Genomic DNA, 21,592 nt, shown 5'->3' with positions numbered 1-21,592 from the left:
TCGTTTTTTGATTGGTCTGTCGGCACCGGGGAAATAATTAAAGTGGGCACGTTTCTTAAACTGATCGTGTAACCTGTAATGACATTAAATAGCAAGTAACTACCCGAAATCATGAAGTGAGTCGTCTGTAGCGCAAACGGTATTGAAGTAATTTTGCACATGGCGCATGAGAAAGTGAGTATGTTTGTGAGACGCCAAGTGCTAAGGAAAATCGATCCTGAGCTTAAATTTTTGTGGAAAGTAAAGAATAAGTCTCCAAGCATATTGTTCCCGTATGTGTAGCCAACCTCGAAGGGCATCTTAATCTGTTGTCTCCTTTTTGTTTGCGTACGTGCTTCTGTTCTGCAGATTGTATTTCCGTGTGACTGTTTGCCAACGAGTGCTTTCAGCAGACAAAATAGGACAACACACATAGAGGATCAAAGCCTGAGCGAGGATTACCTTTATTTATATCGAAATATTAAACATAATTTATACATTTTTACATATGATATTTTGGTTAAACATGCAAAAAATCATCTGTTATGTTAAGACAACATAAATACCCTTAAAAAACGGATGGGTTGTCCAGATGAGAGTTGTGGAGAGAGCTGAAATAATAATTTCCACATTATTAAAAAAAACTGCTTGAAAAGGCTACAAACCACCAAGTATTCCATCGATTCCTCTTCTAACCGTGTATGCTGTGGCCTGTAATACGAATCATATAGTTTGTAAAATTAGGAATTAGCTGCCCTTTTTTTTTCAGAAGAAAAGTTGTGGTCTGCCACCTGTGGTCAAGATCACAGACAAAATACAATCAATGATTTGGCAAACGTCCTCATATTTGTCATTGTTATTGTTATATAAGAAAAGTGTAAAATGTGTACCAAGATGTGTGTGTGCCCTGCGACAGACTGTCATTCCACACGGGGTGTTCCCCAGCCCTGTGCCCTGTGCTTTCTGGGATAGCAGTATAAGAGGTTGGAAGATGGATGAATGTTATTGTGAATTTTTGTGCGGGCCTACATTGTAAGTCTAGGGCTGGCTATATGTTTGTTTAAAGTTCATCCCACACTGTAAATACTCCTACAGTTGAAAAAAATGTTCGAAGAAGCTATCAGGTTTTAAAATGAGTAGTTTTCCTGCACTCTGCTGGATATAAGCAAGCCTGAGAGAATGAGTGATCTACAGATATAATATAGATCAGCAGTCAGTTTGGTGGTTGTTATCCTCCTTGAATTTTAATGCAAACACTCCTGCTTATAACACAAGTTAGACAGGTATTAATGTGTGGATGCTTCATACGCCACTATTGTCTAAGCAATTTAGTACCTGATGTGTTACAAACAGAAAATGTTATACTGCTACAAAACTGAAATATGAAATCACGTCCTTCTTGTAAAAGGTAGATATGCTGTTTGTTTCTTCAATGAACAGGATTACAGCTGCTATATGAAGTGTCTAAACATTAGTTCAGACATACAAATTCAAATGTTCATTTTTTTCCTGAGAGTCTGTGACTTTCAAGTTCAAATAATTATTTGCATATAACTTATATTGCTGCCTACTGGGTAAAAAAATACTATTAGCTGACTACATTTAATGTTGATATTAAATACTAATTGATACTGATATTAAGGCCTCCCACCAATACTGAAAGAATGTAAATGTGAACATTGTACCATCAAGGAAGATCTAAAGATGATTCACTGTGTTCTTTCGGAAACAGCAGTGGGACTTGGAAATCCTGTTTCCTGTTCGCTGAGGCTGGTATAACCAATGAACACCAGAGGGCGACAGACATTAATGAGGATGTTCCAACACCTGCCAGTCCAGTGTGGAAATGCTGCTCTTCCACAGGCTTGTTTAAGACCTTCAGCAACCAAAAAAGTCAACTCCAATATAGCGGGGATAGCCTTCCAGTACATTCTTTTTCACTGGGTCAAACTTCCAGTACTGCCTTCCACTAAGAACATTGGCATAGCCTGTCAATAACAAGGTGTGAAGAGGAGGGGATCAAACAACATGTATAATTTATTAATAATATTAATAATAGATAAGAATCATAATAATCCTATAACAGTCCTTAGATTAGAACCTTCTGGTCTTTGGAAATTCTCTGCTGCATCTATTCTGTCCTGAACTGGTTTTGGTCTTATGGATTTAAGTTACAGTTTCTGATATGCTGAAGTTTTCCTTCCAATATATATCTTCTGCCCCCTAATTAAATCTTAAATCATACATTTTCTTGAACTGTAATGTTCATTTTTAGGCACAAATAACACAAATATCACAAATAATCTCCCTTTCCCTTTATACAGACTGCTACAGCAGCAAAGTCATCATTAAGAGGATTGCTAGTTGGTAATGTTCACTTCAAACATCTCTGTTACCTTGCTGGTCCTGGAAGGCTGCATCGATGTTGCTGGGGAATCCCCTCCAGTTCTGCGTGCTGTATGGGTGTGGACTTTCCACCATCTTGTTGGAGGGATCAAAGATCCAGTATTTATCATCCTTGAAGAAGTAGGTCCTCCGGTCTTTGGTTTTACTCCAGGTGAAGGTGGCCTGGATATCGGAGACAGGAACTCCCAGGCTCTTCACTGATTCCGGGCCCCTGACCCGACTCTCAGCATTGTAAACCCAGAAATTGTGGCCTGAAAGGACACAGGTACATCCATATGAGAGGGGCAGCATGTGGCTCAGTGGGCTAAGCCTGTGTGCCTGTAATCTGAAGGTCACCAGTTCCAACCCAGTTAACCCCCAGCTCCCTGCGCGCTGCTATATCAGCTTACTCTTCAAAGAGCAAGTTGAGGGAGGCGTAAAGACAATTTCCCCACAGTAAAGTATCTATTATTATCATATACACTCACCTAAAGGATTATTAGGAACACAATACTAATACAGTGTTTGACCCCCTTTCGTCTTCAGAACTGCCTTAATTCTACGTGGCATTGATTCAACAAGGTGCTGAAAGCATTCTTTAGAAATGTTGGCCCATATTGATAGGATAACATCTTGCAGTTGATGGAGATTTGTGGGATGCACATCCAGGGCACGAAGCTCCCGTTCCACCACATCCCAAAGATGCTCTATTGGGTTGAGATCTGGTGACTGTGGGGGCCATTGTAGTACAGTGAACTCATTGTCATGTTCAAGAAACCAATTTGAAATGATTCTGGCTTTGTGACATGGTGCATTATCCTGCTGGAAGTAGCCATCAGAGGATGGGTACATGGTGGTCATAAAGGGATGGACATGGTCAGAAACAATGCTCAGGTAGGCCGTGGCATTTAAACGATGCCCAATTGGCACTAAGGGGCCTAAAGTGTGCCAAGAAAACATCCCCCACACCATTACACCACCACCACCAGCCTGCACAATGGTAACAAGGCATGATGGATCCATGTTCTCATTCTGTTTACGCCAAATTCTGACTCTACCATTTGAATGTCTCAACAGAAATCGAGACTCATCAGACCAGGCAACATTTTTCCAGTCTTCAACTGTCCAATATTGGTGAGCTCGTGCAAATTGTAACCTCTTTTTCCTATTTGTAGTGGAGATGAGTGGTACCCAGTGGGGTCTTCTGCTGTTGTAGCCCATCCGCCTCAAGGTTGTGCGTGTTGTGGCTTCACAAATGCTTTGCTGCATACCTCGGTTGTAACGAGTGGTTATTTCAGTCAAAGTTGCTCTTCTATCAGCTTGAATCAGTCGGCCCATTCTCCTCTGACCTCTAGCATCAACAAGGCATTTTCGCCCACAGGACTGCCGCATACTGGATGTTTTTACCTTTGCACACCATTCTTTGTAAACCCTAGAAATGGTTGTGCGTGAAAATCCCAGTAACTGAGCAGATTGTGAAATACTCAGACCGGCCCGTCTGGCACCAACAACCATGCCACGCTCAAAATTGCTTAAATTACCTTTCTGTCCCATTCTGACATTCAGTTTGGAGTTCAGGAGATTGTCTTGACCAGGACCACACCCCTAAATGCATTGAAGCAACTGCCATGTGATTGGTTGATTAGATAATTGCATTAATGAGAAATTGAACAGGTGTTCCTAATAATCCTTTAGGTGAGTGTATAATATGATGTTTGTATGCGATCACATGAGACCTGAGTCTTCCTTGATAGCTTTTCAGTCTATCTGAGACTGTATGAAATGCTTTTATTCTGTATGATTTGATCTTGTTGCTATTAAGATGCTACCTTTGTCAGCACATGTTATGGTTGCAAAGCTAAGAATTAATGGCAGTTCCTTCAGCGATATCCTCAGCTATAACTGGCAGAGAAAATATCCAGTTATTATGTTAGGTCTATATGCTCTGTAAGTCATCGCATATGCTGACGTCGCTCCAATTCTTGCTTTCACATAAAGGAATGTACATTCAGCAGCAAACCTTCAACAGTGTGTTTCTAAAATGTGATTCAGGCAGCCAGGCGAATAAGAAGATGGTTTGAACAACTTGGCCCAACCTGGTAGGGAGGCCCAAGCTGAGATTCAATATAGAGAGTAAGAGGAGAAAAACTCTGAATTACAGATTTTTAGAAAGCAAATCAAGCTGTAGGGTGAAGGATCGACCTGATGGGTTTTTAATGATCCACTGGTCATGTCTGTGTTTTGATTTTGGAAAATGTGGATCTCAAATATGCCTCTTCCTGGATGAGGCCCAGGAAGGTCAACATCACCCACCTTGGAAGAACCATATCATCCCAAATATGTCCTCAAAGGCAGCATCGATTCTCTTGGGGAAGCCAGCCCATTGGTAGGCTGCCAGCGCGGGGTAGCCAGTCTGGAGGTGCCCGTCTCGGAGGCGCCACACGTAAGAGGACTTGAAGAAGAAAAGCTCCCCTCGGATGACCGACACTGCGTCAAAATCTGTGTGGCAGGCATCAGGCTGCAAGCCAGGGCACAACAGTCATAATGCTCTTCAAGAAATGGAAGATGTACACCAGTGCTGTGTGCAAGAGATCTGCTGAATGATCCAGGTATTTGGGAAATTGTACAATATTTGTAGAATATAATGCTACATTGCAACTTGCTGGGATAGACTCTGGGCTCATTGTAACCGGAGAAGCAGTAATGAAAGATGGATGGATGGATGGATGGATGGATGAATGAATGAATACACAGGGTACTTGGAACTTGGAAATGAGTTCACAAGTACTACTGTATGGGGATGTGTTGTATGTTTGCATGCAAAATCTCTGTTAGCCCATATGAAGGAAAAATACTAAAACATTTATTTGACATATATGTCTACAGTATATTTCACATTTGGCCACTTTACATATATTTATATATCCTATATATATTATGTATTTTCTGTATGGGAAGACATCACATACAGTATATTTACATATATGGTGAATTTATTGCACGTATTTGGACATTTGTGCCATATATGTAAATATATGTGATGTTTTCCCATACGGAAGACAAATACACATACATATATGTGTTACGCATATAATTATATACAAAGCGGCCAATTTTTAACATTCAAGTATATATGCAGACATATTAGACACATGTCAGATATTTGTTTAAATATACAGTGGTACCTCAGTTCTCGAACTCATTAGAACTCGAATTTCTTAAAAGTCGAACCAAGCAGTTTGAAAAAAAATGACCTATAACTCGATCTGAATCTCAGAAGTCGAACCGTGAACGCTGACCTAAGATAACTTGTACGCGCGGGGAAATGAGTCACACGGCACGTCTCTCAACGGAAACAAAGGGTAACCGTGCGTTCATACCACCGGCGGCGAGAGCGTCAAAATTCGCCCTGGCCGCCCTGTCAACAACGCTGCTTGTCTTGTATTTAAAGGGGCTGCAAATCAAACAAGCTTGTTAATCTTGTGCAGACTGACCACAAGGAGGGTATAAGTTAACCTCATGAAATATATTGAATGTGAAAGTAAGAAATTGATCGATGGAAAGAACTTTTTTGTAGTTACATGTTTTCTTTCAATTAAAAGCCATTTGTGTGGTGTGTAATTTTTATGTTCATGGTTAAGTGCTAGTCTAATTTCGATATTATAGGAGACATTTACTAGTCTTGGTCTTTAATTAACATTAATTTGTGTGAAACCTGAAGTGTAACCTTAGCGTAATGCAATTGCAATTGATCAAATCGGTGTTGTTTTGAGCAAATCAATTGCATTCCCGCTGAAAAAAAAGCGTTCTAGAGGGAAAATGTTGCCTATAAATAGTATCGCGCGCGTTCTTATCAAATTCACATCATGATGGAGTTGTTGCGTTTGGGGTGGCATTGCTGTACATGCGGAGAGGACGTCGGAGATCGGTGTGGGTGCATCACATTCTCCATGCCCGTCAGCAGCTTGGAGAATATCACCGGCTGGTGCAGGAGCTGCGGCTGGATAACGATAGGTTCCAGCGATACTTCAGGCTGGATAGGGACCAGTTTGACAACCTGCTGTCAAAAGTGGGGCCACAAATTGCGAGGCACGACACCAATTATCGACGAGTTATTGAGCCGGCTGAGCGCCTCGCAGTTTGTCTACGGTAAGTTCATAATTTATGATGTTTTTTCTTTATGTCTTTTCGTTAAAATTTTGTCTTGTAATTTCAATGGGTTGGAAATAAGTTTCACAGGTTGTTAAATATTTATAACTTGGTAATAAAATCTAATGTATATTTTGCAATTGTGGACGAACTTCACTTTTTTCCTTTACTTAATAATGTATAAAGCACCAATAACACACTGTAATTTAAATACTCTCATGCAACTAAAGGTCCTGCACTGAAAATGTTACTTAAGTAAGTGTAATCAGGTATAATTTAAACATTACTTAAGGTAAGTATAATCAGGAAAATTGGATTACTGGGAAACCCGCCACAGCAATTATTAACCTCTCCTCCATTCTGCATGGGATCTTCTTCTTCTTCTTCTTCTTTGTTGCTTAATGGCGGTCGGCCAAGGGAACTTATGTGGTCGGAACCAAAGTTTACAGGACTGCGTTATCTGGAATCTGCTCAAGCGGTGGACTTCTACATTTCGATTGGTTGCCGCCGAACCTCGTCATAGCTCATTACCATAAAGTTGAAACGATTTCAACTCTCCTCGACGCTCTCGTTGGGCATAACATTGAAAATGAATGACTTCCGGTCAGTTTGACGCTGTCGCCGCCGGCGGTGTGAACGCACGGTAACGCTTCAGTCTCAGCCTCGCATTCGCTGTGACAGCATCGTGCATGTTTACACTAGCTGAATACATATATTTAGACAGTAAAAATACATTTAGACAATGATAGACAGTAACAGTAATTATTATTATATAATAAAATACATTTAAAAATAAAGATTTCTTATTCATTATTTAAATATTAATAATAAACCATTAATACATTTAATTATAATAATATTGTCGTGCCCAGAGGGGACGGAACGGAGACAAAGGCGCAGACGTCAGGGTATCGGAGGATACGGGGTTTAATTACAGGTAAGGCAGGCAAAATGCAGACGGACAATACAATGACTGGACTAGGGAAACAAACTGAAACGCGGACTAAATACAGAGGACTCATGACAACAACCAGAAACAGCTGATCACACGGGGTTAACGAGGGGGCGTGACACACGGAAGGAGCGGACGATCAGGGCAGGACACATTGTTTGGATACATTTATTTTCTTACTTAAAAAATTACTTGTTTGATAAATGTGCTTAGATGTGTTTAGTACAGTATATGCTTTTCTTGTTTTATCCGGTTCATTTTGTATTTAAATGCTAAAAAAAACACATTTATGTGTAATTTTTTGGGGCCGGAACCAATTAATTGGTTTTCCATTATTTATTATGGGGAAAATTCGAGCAGAACTCGAACTTTTTAGGATTCGATCAGGAGTTCTGAACGGATTAAGTTCGAGTTCTGAGGTACCACTGTATATTTTTTCCATATGGGAAGGACCGTACATCTAGGCTTTTTGTGTTATTGGCCACATGAGGAGCGGGGTCTGTTACCTTAGATGGAGTGATTTCATTGGTCTCCATCACATTTGGTCTGACGATGGTGGGTGTGCCATACAAGGCCTGGATGCCCTGTTTGTCATCCTCAGTCAGGGTGAATGGGTCAGAAAAGGTGTAGAATGATGACATGACGGCTTCGGGGTCCATGGAGTGGTGCAGGCCCAGCACATGGCCAAACTCATGGGTGGCCGTGTTGAGCAGGTCCATGCCTTTGGGGAGGGAGACATAGTGACCCCCTGCTCCTTCCATTCATTGGCAATGGATCACTTCTTTTCAGAGGTGGAAAGTTCAGGTTCAGAAAGTACAAATCCAGGCCAAGATTTTGTCTCAACCGGCCAGTTGAGTATAAAGAGTCACAGAGTACTTAACTGGTTGGTTGAAACAAAATCTTGGTCTGGATTTGTACTTTCTGAACCTGAACTTGGTGCCTCTGCTTCTTATACAAAATGCTGGTAAAGTGGTACCAGATCCTTTATGATTTTTTTATCCTCCTTAGACCCCATCCATTCATTTATGTCCATTGTAGTGGACATTTTGTTTTTGCATCTATCTTTTCACTCCATGTAAGGAAACATATTTATTCCTGTTGTACACTAAAGAGGACATGCTGTGAAATAAAAAATAAAAATAAATTTGAAAAAATCTAAATTGTAAGATATCTTATTTCCTCCAAAGACAAATAACCTAAAATTGAAGGACACTTTTTTCCTTGGGATATGTATATCCTCAGGAGGATATACATATGAACATTCTATATATAGAGCAGTGCTCCCAAAAATGGCTGTACCGCAGTGTTTCCCAATCCAGTCTTCGGGGTTCCATGGTCGGTCCACATTTTTGTTCCCTTTCAGCTCCTTACAGGGAATTGGGAGAGAGCAAAAACATGGACTACCATAGGTCCACAAGAACTGGACTGGGAAACATTGCTTTACATTATCCAAAATCAAGAGAACTTGGGTGTATTGTCATCATTAACAAGGGACCCATTTCACCCCCAAAGCTGCTTGTGTTCTTGTTTTTTTTTGCCTTGATATTAGTGTTGCAGCTCCAGCACTAAATTCACTTTCTAACCGTGAATAAACCCCAGTTTTGCCCGCTCACCCGAACTTTTCCTCACAGTCCAGTTCTCATCGGCATCAAAGTGGATTTCCCCTTGCCTTGGTGTGCCGGGGAAGAAAGCATGGGCTAGCACACCTCCAGGACCATCAAAGGGGAATACATCTCCATGCCTCAGCCTGCAGTCAAATGAAGAACGTCAGTGACATGCTCTTCATCATTGATGACATTAAAACAAAAAATACAGCCGTGGAAAATTTAAGAGATTACTCTATATTTGTAAACAAATCTGCATTTTTAAATACTGGTTTAATTTTGCTTCTGCTGGCAGGACGCTACGCTAAGCAGCAGGTTGCTTCCAGGTTCAAAATTTGTAAGATAGCAGTACACAAGAATAAGATGAAGCAGGAGATGCCGGGAACAACCAGAAACCAGTCAGGTAGAGGGCCAAAGCGACTTTCTAATGCCAGAGATGACCGTTAACTTATCAGACAGTTTCTCATGAATCGGAGGACGACATCAAGTGACCTTGAAAAATAATAGGAAACATTAAGTGGTGTGAAGTGCACTGCTAGGACAGTTCATAACAGGTTCCTAGAAGCAGGACTGAAGTTCCATAAAGCAAGGAAGAAGCCCTTCATTAATTAAAGGGAAACAGAAGAACCAGGCTGCAGTTTGAAAAAAAATATATATGTTATTCAGACGCACAGCCATAAATCAAGAAATGAGTGAAACAAAAAATTGTGCTGTGGTCTCTAAATTTTTTCCATGGTTGTATATTCATGATCTAAGCAGATGTCCCAGAGGCTATAGGGGTTAATGTTAGGTGCAGCTTCACAGAAAGAGCTTTTGTTTCTTTTTCTAGGAGCAGGACTTATGCTTGGAGAAATTAGCCAGGTTGGTTTATTTATTGCAATAAGGGATGCTGGCAGTTTACTGGAACACATGCCACACGCTACAAAGGCCTTCCATCTGATCTGATCATAGATCAGGACTTGTCACAAGAGAGCCTTGCCAGCTGCTTTCCACACAAGACACGAATCTGGACTGATTTCTTTTTGCACTCATAATGTGTTCTGGCCTGAGGGAATGAAGCCTGAAAATATATAGCACCTCGATGGGCATGCTGAGGTTCCAACCGGCAGCAGCAAGCTTAGAGCGATGAGTGGCAGAACATAAAGCTTGTATATAAACAAACTGGACAGCCCCAGGGGTATTCCACAAAGCGGGATTTCCCAGTTAGCTGGATAGCTTAAGCCTAACGTTTAAACTAGTCAATAGGAAGACAGGTAAGTCACATTCCTATTGGACAACCCTTACATTTGGCATACATTATCTGGCTAATGAAGAAATCCTGCTTTGTGGAATACCCCCATGACTCTGACTATACAGATTTGCAATCCAGCAATAAAAGGTGCAGGTCTTTTTAGAAACACTGGGTGGAAAACTTGCACACAGTTGCACTGATATATAGTGAACCTGACGTTGGTCTTAGGCAGTTTGTGTCCTCGTGTTCCGCTCAGGACAATGCAAACAGAACCCAGTTTCCCAGAGTCCTTCTTGGGCAGGACAAGGTCAACAGCCACGCCTTAGGGATGTAATCAGCAGACGTGGCCTCGGGGAGGGAGGGAGCACATGATAAGCGTGCAGCATCTGAGCCTGAAGGGTAGTTGGTAAAGCTGGTAAAAGACTTGTTTTTGTTGACGTTTGGGACAGAAAAAAAACACTTTTGCCACTCTAATTGCTGCTGTTGTTTGGGAGGTTTCATGGGAACCAGGCCACAGCCATTGGGGAAAGGAAGACTTCATTCTGAGAAGCAAAAGTGGAGCTAAGTGGCAGAAGGACATCAGATATTTTTCTGCATGTTTTCACTAGACTCAGAAAACATAGATCCTGGGGAACATGGCAGAGAGCTGAGTGACGCCCTGTAAACTGACACGTCCACAGATCTGATTTTGTCCATTATTCCAGGCTTCATCAGAAAAGTCTCTTGTAGGAGCAGGGGTTGTGGTGAAGGGGGCAGCAATGAAAACTCACCTTAGCTACAGCATATCTTCCATATGTTTTGCATTTTTGCTTTTGTCCTTGTGTCCTGCACAACCCAAGCATTCAGTGGTGCACACTCAAACTGAGCCACCGGTGTGTGAGAACATTTACAAAGGCTGCCTTAACAGGCATGAAAACATCCTCACAGCTGCTTCTGCTAAACCCTCAGTTCTGTGGTCACTCAGCTCCCCCTGACACAGGGATAGGGGGGACAACCCCTACACATTTCCAGTTTTGGGTTAAGAAAATCTGTGCAGATGTTTTAATGCAATTCAGATGTCGATTTAATTATGTTTGGTGAACTTCCACACTCATCATACAACAGATAATTTAACAATATTGAAGCGGAATGCTTGGAGGTACAGTGGTACCTCAGTTCTCGAAATCATTAGAACTTGAATTTCTTAAAAGTCGAACCAACCAGTTCGAAAAAAAATTACCTAGAACTCTATCTGAATCTCAGAAGTCAAACCGTGAACGCTGACCTAAGATAACTTGTACACGCAGCACGTCTCTCAGCGGAAACAAGGGATAAAGCTTCAGTCTCAGCCTTGCATTCGCTGTGATAGCATCGTGCATGTTTACACTAGCTGAATACATATATTTAGACAGTAAAAATACATTTAGACAATGATAGACAGTAACAGTAATTATTATTATATAATAAAATACATTTAAAAATAAAGATTTCTTATTAATTATTTTAATATTAATAATAAACCATTAATTCATTTAATTATAATAATATTGTTGTGCCAAGCGGGGACGGAACAAAGGCGCAGGCGTCAGGGTATCGGGGAATACGGGGTTTAATTACAGGTAAGGCAGGCAAAACGCAGACGGACAATACAATGACCGGACTGGGGAAACAAACTGAAAAACTTACTTTAAAAATGACTGTTTTGATAAATGTGCTTAGATGTGTTTAGTACAGTATATACTCTATTCTTTTATCCTGTTCATTTTGTGTTTAAATGCTAAAAAAAAAACATATTTAGGTGTAATTTTCTGGGGCTGGGAACCAATTAATTAGTTTTCCATTATTTCTTATGGGGAAAATTCGATCAGAACTCGAACTTTTTAGGATTCGATCTGGAGTTCTGAATGGATTAAGTTCAAGTTCTGAGGTACCACTGTATTTTTGTTGTATTATGTCATGTTTCAGGCTGTGGCCTGTTGCAACGTGCTTCTGGCGATAAGTTAACCAGCAGCCTCCCAAGATGATAACACTTCTGCAGAAATTGAGTTGCGGTTTTGCTAAGGGCATGATAGTTGAGGCCCGCATGCAGGTAATGACAGGTGACACAATGCATGACAGTACAATGTACGTGTTGAACACATCGTGCAGTGATTTTCAAAACCCTCCGAGTCCCTATTGACTTGGAAGTACCCAAAACAATTCACTGGGGATGTCCTAGATGAGTCCCTATTGACTTGGGAGTGCCCCGGATGAGCCATAGTTTGCTCCCAGGACTGGGAAAAATGAGTACCAGTTAAGCATGAAATAAACCGGAAAGCACATTAACATATTTTGAATCCCATGGTGCTTGGCTTATGAGGGCTGTGGCCTCAAGCCTTCTGGGTTGTTTGTATAATTCTTACGCCGGTCTCTGTATATGGAGTTTGCAGGTTGTATCTGTGTTCCTCTGAGTCCTCCCTGACAACCTAAAACCCTTCAGTTTGGGGCTTGATTGCTCTGTGTCTGCCCTATGATGGGTTCCCACCTGTCACTAGTTGGGACAAAACAAGTTAACATTTTCACATTGTGTGGTGTTTCTGCCACAATCATGAATGGCAGTGTTTCACAATCTGGTCCTCATGGAGCCGCAGAGAGTCCACGTTTTGCTCCTCCTCAGCCCCCAGCAGGGAGCTGGAAGGGGGCAAAAATGTGGACTGTCTGGTAGACCATGTGCAGCCCCCAAGGACCGCACTGTGAAACACAGATGAATAGAATAGGGTGGTGCTGAAGGAACCCATGAACGTGTGACTGTTCTGCCAATGCTGGGTTTAAACCCATTACCTTTGGAGCACAGGCAGAGGCTTAGCCTGCTAAGCCACACACTGCTCCGAAGGCTTCCAGTAGAAAGACAATTTATGTGTTTCATGAGATTTAAACCCGCTCCCGCACGCTCTGATTTATCAGCACAAGTCTCTATCAGTTGACTTATAGGAGTTTCAGGTCTCATTTTCAACACTGTTGCGCTCTACTCGATCGTTCACCCCTGGGCCTAAGCACAACCCCCCAGTCACCTAAGGAAGTCGATGGTGATGTCAGAATGTCCATCGTTGACCTCGGTTATGGTGAGCTGGCTGACTTTGCTCCACATCTGCTGCGCCTCCTTCATGACCAAATGCACCTTCTCCTGGCTTAAATGGCTCGGGAAATTCACTATCCTGAGGAAGAGATGCAACTTATTTTATTTTGCATACAAGTACCCATGATGCTTTGCTACAGCTACGCTTCTTCATCTTTAAGCTGTCACCTTCTCTACCTATCTGAGTTCAGCTTGATTTGATTTGACTCGTCAATTAAAGTGGAAGCGTGGGATTTATGTGGACAGCTCACAGAAGGTAGGTGCTGTAATATCTAAGCTAATACCTGACAGCAAAGACATCCCAATCATAGAACCTTCCTAAGCATGCCGGACTAAACAGATTCAGACACCTTTCCGGGAATTTAAGAAAGAGCTGTAGCATGAGCTGGATGAGGGCAAACAAAGTCACTGATTTGCTTTTTTCTTGCAAGCAGACTTGAGGTTTAGCTGGGGGTTGGAATGTGAGAAGCGCGCTTCCCCCCGCAGCACAAACTGTGATACCGGCATTGGAATCGCTTTAGTGAAAAGGAGCAAGTGGTGAAAAACAAACAGGAAGGATTTGGAAACTGTGACGCGATCACAGGAAAAATTCTGCAATGGGGTGTTTTTGCTGACCATTCTGTTTAAATTTAAAGCACACTACGAGCAAATGAGCAGAAGTGAGGAACCCCTACATTCTACCTTCTGCAGATCATTCTGAAGAGAGTATTTGGACATTCTTACTTGTAGGTGAGGTCATTCTTCGGCCATTTCTTCCCAGTGAGCACAAATCGCCTTTGCCGCCGTTGCCCTCTGTGCACTGGGGAGTCTGGGACACCACAACGGGGCCTCTGCCTGGGCGCGGAGCCACTTCTCGGGGGTAGCCCTACGTGCAGGTGCCCCCGGACCCGGGACTCCTTCAGAGTGTCCTGTGTGTGAGGTAGCCCCCCCTTGTTTTTCAGGTGGTTGTCATGTGATTTCTCCCGCCATTCCTGGAAAACCCGGGAAGGAGAGTTAGGGCCAGGAGGTGCAGCAGGAAGGTCAGTGGAGCTCAAAGGTTCATGAGATCACAGAAAAATAAATCCCTGGAAAAAAAATAAATGTCACAGCTTGTAATTAGCTCCTGTGCTCGTGCCATGCATTTCTCTACATTCCACATCTCTCTGAGCTACCTCATGGGATCATCAGCACTTAGGGAAAAAGAGAATTCTAGTGAAACGATAAACTGGGCAGATGCTACTCTTGGATTCCTGCACCGTCCCAACTTATCTCCGTGTCCAATAATGCATTTCATAAAAAACTCGGCATTATCCTTGCTTGATTTGTTGTTTTTTTCTCCACAGCCTCTCTTGTTTGCTATCAGGAAGCATGTGGAGATCAAAATTGAAAAATATGTTGATGATGAGGAGGAGGATGATGATGAAGATGATATTGATGCATATTTTTATCTCCCTGTACTAAAGGCACAGTTCCACCAGGTTAATCTTCCCAGACATAAGGATAAAAACTTGATAAAGAGTGGACCCTGAATCCATGTCTCACCTGAGTCAAGGTCACCTGTCTTTCCTTCACAGTCCTGGTTTAGTTGAGAATAGAGAAAGCGCTGATCGGCTGAGTCTGGTTTCCTAAGAACTTTATCTGCCACTGGGTGACATATTCGGAGGAATTGATATGAAAGATCATGCTCCTACTAATGTGCATCCTTTTCGGTACCCTGTCCCATTCTCTGCATCTCTGATTTCAAGGTGTTTGTAAAGCCAATAATAGAGGATAGCTGAAAAAAATGACAATTGTCTCATAACTGTCACATGGTCCAAACAATTTCTCCTTTACTATTTCAACTCATCATCACCTTCTAGGAAATGTATTTTTCTAAATTACATCAGTTTGTGAGCGGTAGAAATTACCTACTTGCACAGAACACAAAATTGGTTCTGCAGATTTATATGGGTGCAGAACAGGTCGACTCTCTGATCGGCTGTCATTCATTTTAACCATCCTGCATTGGAATCTATACCAACTTCTGAAAGCAAATCTGTGAGCCAGGGTCAAATACACAACAGAATGCTTTGTGTAAGTAAACGAACAGAAAGGTCATATAGGAAAATGTTTTGCCTGGCACCCCACCCAGCATGTACCCCCACCTTGTGCCCTGTGCTACCTGGGATAGACTCCAGGCCCCCCCATGACACTGACTACGATAACTGAGTAGAAGATGGATGGGTGGGTATATGTGTCTTACATACATATATATATATATATATATATATATACACATTACATAACAGATCACTTTGCATATCATGACCTACCTCATTTGCACAACAGGTCACTTTGCACTTTAAGCTCTTTTTGCACTATTTTTCTCAAATATGCTCTTTTGTACTTGTAATTTAATTTAACCTGGCATTTGTGAGTGGACAGCAAAGTAAGAATTTCATTGTACTGAGAAATACTACTTTTCTGTACATATGATAATAAACGCTTTGAATCTTGAATCTTGAATCTTGAATATATATATACACACACACAGTGGTACCTCAGTTCTCAAACTCAAATTTCTTGAAAGTCAAACAAACCAGTTTGACCTAGAACTTGATCTGAATATCAAAAGTCGAACCGTGAACGCTGACCTAATATAAATTGTACGCGCCAGGAAATGAGTCATACTACAATGCAATTCTTACTTGAATGCCTTCTTCACAGACTGGACGATTAACCAAATAAAGCAGCGCAACATTACAGTAACTAACAATAAATAAACCACTAACTTACGTGTACTATTAGAGCATTTGTGTCATTTATTTAAACTTTATTTTACCAGGTAAATTAACTGAAAACCAGTTCTCACTGCTTTACGTGATATTCGGGAGAAATAGCAGATTACGCATCGGAACTGCCTGGGATACAAACGTCATGTAACTAAACTCTTCAGCCAATAAGGTCAAAGGTGTGTCGTCACGGAGGTGGTTCCAGTTTGTGCAGCCGGGAGAGGTCGCAATGCATCTAACCATAATGCATTGCGTCAGGATCAGAATGCGTTGCTTTAAGCCAGCACTGTAAGCAAGTTGAACGCACCCAATGACCGGACTGGGGAAACAAACTGAAACGCGGACTTAATACAGAGGACTAATGACAACAACCAGAAACAGCTGATCACATGGGGATCCCACACGAGCTTAACGAGGCGGCGTGGCACACGGAAGGAGCAGACGATCGGGACAGGACAGGGGTAATGTTGGGATAAGATCTTTATCGTTTTGGAAGCCATTAAGAAAAAAAATGCTCTTCAGTTTTTCCTACTGTTCCCCCATGCACCTTTGGCATAATTTCATCATGTGAAAAGATTCCCTGTGCCCCTGCTTGGCCAGAGTCACCACTGGTCCTGATGCCAGACATTAATATCCTGGATATGGCAGACGTGCGTGTTTGGTCATGATTTGGCACAGACACAGGAAGTAAAGATAAGAAGCTAATGGGGGGAGGGTGGGAGACTCACGGGATCCCCTGAATCCATTCGCCTCATAATTCTGGCTAACTGCTCCTCAGCACAGACACGAGGCAAAGCCACCAGCCAGCAGCAAGCCTCAGCACCAGCAGGTAATCCCTCACATTCAATACACAGCTGTCTTTCATTTTTTCCCTTATACTCCTTATACATTTCTTTTTGGAGCCTCCTCTGTTTATTTTTGTTAAATCTCATACAAACTTAGAAAACAATATATATACAAACTGGGATTATATGAAAACATTGTGCAATTCCATAAATTCTCTGCAATTTGCAAAGTATAGCCCTTCCACCCTTGGAAGAAAAAGGAAATGTCACATAAGATAAAGAACGTCCAGGAGGCAGGAAATCCATTTTGAATAAATATTTACCCATGATAAATCCAGAGAAGATATGCCTAATTCCATCAGAGTGCACAAAACTTGATTACAGGGAGTTAAGAAATTGTTTCACTAGGACAGGAAGAGACTCAGTAGATGAAAGATTGGTTCAGAGCTGCTGCACATCCTTCCTTTTCTATGTCCAGATTTTATTTTAATTTTATAAAAAGTCACCCACTAGCAGCAAAGCCAAGCGGTCAAATGATGTTATTTGATTGTTTCTGTAACCTACTAATAATGTCACCTGCAGTTTCCCTCACTGAGGACACGTCATGGTTGGCCACAGCTTCCAAAATGTAAGCAGCAAACAGCCTCTTGCTATTGTCATGCATAACATTCCAGGATTGAGATCAGATAATTTCCCATCCCCCGCAGGGGGGAACCCACATGTTGAATTTAAGTTTATTGTTCGCACTGCATGCAGAAAACTCAAAGCAGACATTACAGCACAACACAGCTGCCCATAACAGCCTCAGATGTATGCTGTATAACATGGTTATTTTAAAGCAGAATCTGTAGGCATTTTCATTCTTCGCCACCTCACGCTACAATCTTTGCAAAACATTTTCCCACTAAGACCATTAACTAATTGGTATTGTGACCAGAAGGCCGATCTAAAGGAATTCTTTTCTGAACAAACCCAAACTGGGAGTCATATGTGTCTTTGCATCTCTTGACCTTGAGGATGAAAGCAAGGTCAAGAAAAGACCAGCATCATGATTTTCCTGTGTGTGTGTGTGTGTGCGTGCATGAGCGCATGAATATGCCCTGTTGTGGACAAGCATCCAGTTCAAGATGTTGCCTCTCCGGTGCTGTAGGGGAGTGTTTCCCAACCCAGTCCTTGAGGAACCCCGGACAGTCCACGTTTTTGCTCCCTCCCCAGCTCCCAGCCAATCAGGAACACTGAATACCTGGTACAGGTGTGCTGGGAGCTGAGAGGAAGCAAAAACGTGGACTGTCTGAGGTTGGGAAACACTCTGTAGGGGATCAGGGGCGTAGCTAGAAATTCTGGTACCTCTGACAAAATGTCACCTTGGCCCCCCCCCCCCCCCCCCCCGCTTGGATTGACACCTTCAGTCTAAACAATATAGGTCCAGCGGTAGATAGAAGTTCCCAGTAGTGTCTCCCTGTTAGTGGACTTTCCTGAGCAGGGGAGAGGTCCCCCGGCAGTGGATTTGGGGGCTCCTGAATCAGCCAGGGTATCCATGCCCCCCCCCCCCCATGTCTCTAAATGGGATACAGTAATCACTTTCCACAATCCCATACAAGACTTGCAGTTATGGAAGATGGGTGATGCACTAGGAAAATGTTAGTTTTCTTTTCCACAAACCCCTTTTCAACAATCCACTTTGTGTGACCAATTACTCATTGAGTATAAATGCTCTGGTGATTCCGGTAACAACGGGGAACACATTGCCTATGCTTTACCAGCTTTACAGACACAACAGTGAATCTGAGAAATAAATTCCCAGGACTAAACTGAATGGCAGGTGCACAGTCCCCCACTCTTTTACAGTCCCCCACTCTTTCACAGTCCCCCACTCTTTCACAGCTGCCCCACTCTTTCACAGTCCCCCACTCTTTCACAGTCCCCCACTCTTTCACAGCTGTCCCACTCTTTCACAGCTGTCCCACTCTTTCACAGACCCCCACTCTTTCACAGTCCCCCACTCTTTCACAGCTGCCCCACTGTTATATTTTTTCTTCTTTTTTTTACAGTCATGTTGGGCATACGTAAATGGAAGACAGTAATCTGTGAAACCTCTCAAAATTATTTTAAAACATGCAAATAATTTGAGAGAATGGGAGAAATTAGTAAACTCTGGCATAATTTAATAATAAATAACTGCATTTTACCGAAAGTCGATACCTGCTGTATAACGACGTAAAGTTATGGTTTTAATTAAATATGTTCTAATTGTCAACGTTGTCATCTGGCTTTCTTTAATTTATTTGTCTTTCCTTTTCCCTGTTTATTTGTATTATTCTGTCTTAATGATGTTGTAACGTATCACAACACATCAATGTAAAGCGCCTTGGGGCGACTCTGTTGTGAAAGGCGCTATACAGTATAATAATAAGTAGAATTGAACTGAATTGAATTAAATGAAAGTAACGGTTTGCTGTACTGTAGGTGAGTTACCAGGTATCCGTCTGCTAGCTGAGAGAGTTTCTATTCCGCTCGCTACAACCTTTAATTTAAGATCGCACTAGATTTACTCGAGCGTCACAAACTTCAAACATAACTCTGGTCAATTACAAACACAGCGGAAGTTTCGCTTTAGTCAATTTAAAAGTTGTCAAAAAAATCAGATGCTTAAAATCCCCTGTAATTGGAACACGTTAAAGTATTTTTTATTTCATTTAAATTTGGTGGAAAATACATATCATGTAAGTATACACTTTACATATATCACAATACATTATTTCTGAACTGTACTTTGTTGTTATTCTGACAATCTTAAATATATTACAGGTGCAGGCAAAATTTAGCAACTGCGAAGTAAGTATTTTTTTAAAAGTCAACAGCATTGAGTAATGTACATACTTCCAATTCTTAATTCCAGTGCTACATCCCTTCAGTGAAAAGTGAAGTGCGCGTTTAGGTATTTACGATGCTGTATGCAGGGCGAAGTTTCGCATGCAAGCGCAGGCGGCTGGCATTGACTCACCGTCGCTGACTTGAACCTGTTGCCGCTCCTGTTCGGTATCGGTACGGAGTGCAGACACAGGAAAAAATGGAGCACAAAGGTTCCGCACATGATGCGGGAGACAGGCATCATCGCTTCTGTCGGGACGGTCTTGCGGCACAGCCCGAGCGCTGGGAAATCGGGATAGTGACGGGTGGATGCTCTTTTGCAGGAGCTTTTATACACTCTGGTCTTGCTGTCCTCTATCTTCTATAGTTACACCTTTTATGGGTCCCGATGACAATATCATTCAGTAACCCACGTGATTTTTTTAACCCCAACACTGCTGCATGAATATCAGGGACTGCCTGCCCTGTAATACAACTATGTTCATACAGTGCAAGACCGTGCTGCATATAAACCAGCGCAACGGCGGTACTGTTAGGAAACCTACAGTATATGCTGACTGATAATAAAATTTCATTAGTTGTATTTTTATGCTTCTAAATTAATTGGTTAATAAATAATTTGTTAGTAAATGGTTCCGTATGTATGAGTGTGACGAGATGGCCGAGTGGCTAAGGCGGTGTTTATTGGAAGCGCAGCCTATACAGTATGTACTCATGCCTAGTGGATTCTTCACAGTCGTTAGCTTGTGTTGTGCTGTTTGTACGCTGGTTTGAACAAAAACCTCTGCCAAAAAAATGTAAATATTAAAGTCTGTTAACTGTGCATGTTTTACGTGTGTCTTCGTGGGGTTTCCGCTGGGTGCTCTGGTTTCCCCCCATAGTCCAAAAACATGCTGAGGCTAATTGGAGTTCCCAAATTGCCTGTAGGTGAGCCTGTGTGAGTGAGTGCTGTGTGAGTGAGTGCTGTGTGTGTGTGTGCCCTGCCATGGGTTGGCGCCCTGCCCTGGGTTGGCACCCCGTCCTGGGCTGTTCCCTGCCTTATGCCTATAGGCTCCACACCCCCCGCAACCCTGAACAGGACAAGCAGTTTCAGAAAATGGATGGATATAGAGCCCCATATAGTGGCATACCAGTACCCTCCAATACCCCCATATGGTGGCATACCAGTCCCCTCCAATACCCCCGTACGGTGGCATTCCAGTACCCCACAGTACATACGGTGGCATACCGTTTTTTGCATATGGGGTCTGCTCAGCAGCTGGCTGGTATGGTGAAAACACTCTTTTTATATACTAGCTAATTATATACTAGCAGTTGATCTATTAATGTGCAGACATTTTTATGCACATATAACAATCAGTAGTAATTTATGCTTATTGCAGTGTTTTTCACGAACATATTTCATTTTATATTGCGGTACCATCATAGCTTTAGGGCTAAGGGTTCGGTTGTTTCTGTGTTTCCTTCCAAAGTCGCATGATATATGGTTTAGCTGGTCTCCAAATTGTCCAAAGCGAATGCTAATGTCTGTGGTGGGCGTTTGTGCTGTGAAGGATTGACATTATGAAGAAGGCCTCCTGCTTGGCGCTTCCTGTGATAGGCTAGGCTGCAGGTTCACTGTGTCCATGCATTGGAAAATGCAAAGTTGTTTCATAGACAGAATATTCCAGCACGCTGCCCTTAAGAATGCATTCAATACAATATGTAATAATCCATCACTCCCATTTTAAAAGGTATGCATGACTCATGTGTGAATTGCAGCTTTTGACATATGCAATTACATGATATTACA

General features: G+C 42.1%; 1 protein-coding gene across 1 annotated transcript; it reads right to left on the bottom strand.

Annotated features, from left to right (window-relative positions):
- Positions 1-412: 412 nt before the first annotated feature.
- On the bottom strand, positions 413-20,159 carry mmp11a (matrix metallopeptidase 11a). The gene is made up of 8 exons (XM_072707012.1): positions 19,934-20,159; positions 14,118-14,365; positions 13,330-13,473; positions 9,079-9,212; positions 7,972-8,186; positions 4,678-4,882; positions 2,376-2,636; positions 413-1,967 (listed from the first exon to the last, which is right to left on the bottom strand). Exons 1-8 carry the CDS (start codon positions 20,042-20,044, stop codon positions 1,858-1,860), a joined length of 1,428 nt encoding a protein of 475 aa, XP_072563113.1. The 5' UTR covers positions 20,045-20,159; the 3' UTR covers positions 413-1,857.
- Positions 20,160-21,592: the final 1,433 nt, after the last annotated feature.

Source organism: Paramormyrops kingsleyae, chromosome 2 (genome assembly GCF_048594095.1).
Source record: "Paramormyrops kingsleyae isolate MSU_618 chromosome 2, PKINGS_0.4, whole genome shotgun sequence".
NCBI lineage: Eukaryota > Metazoa > Chordata > Actinopteri > Osteoglossiformes > Mormyridae > Paramormyrops > Paramormyrops kingsleyae.
Note: the sequence above shows the minus strand (reverse complement) of the source record. Positions and strands in the feature narration are given on the sequence as shown.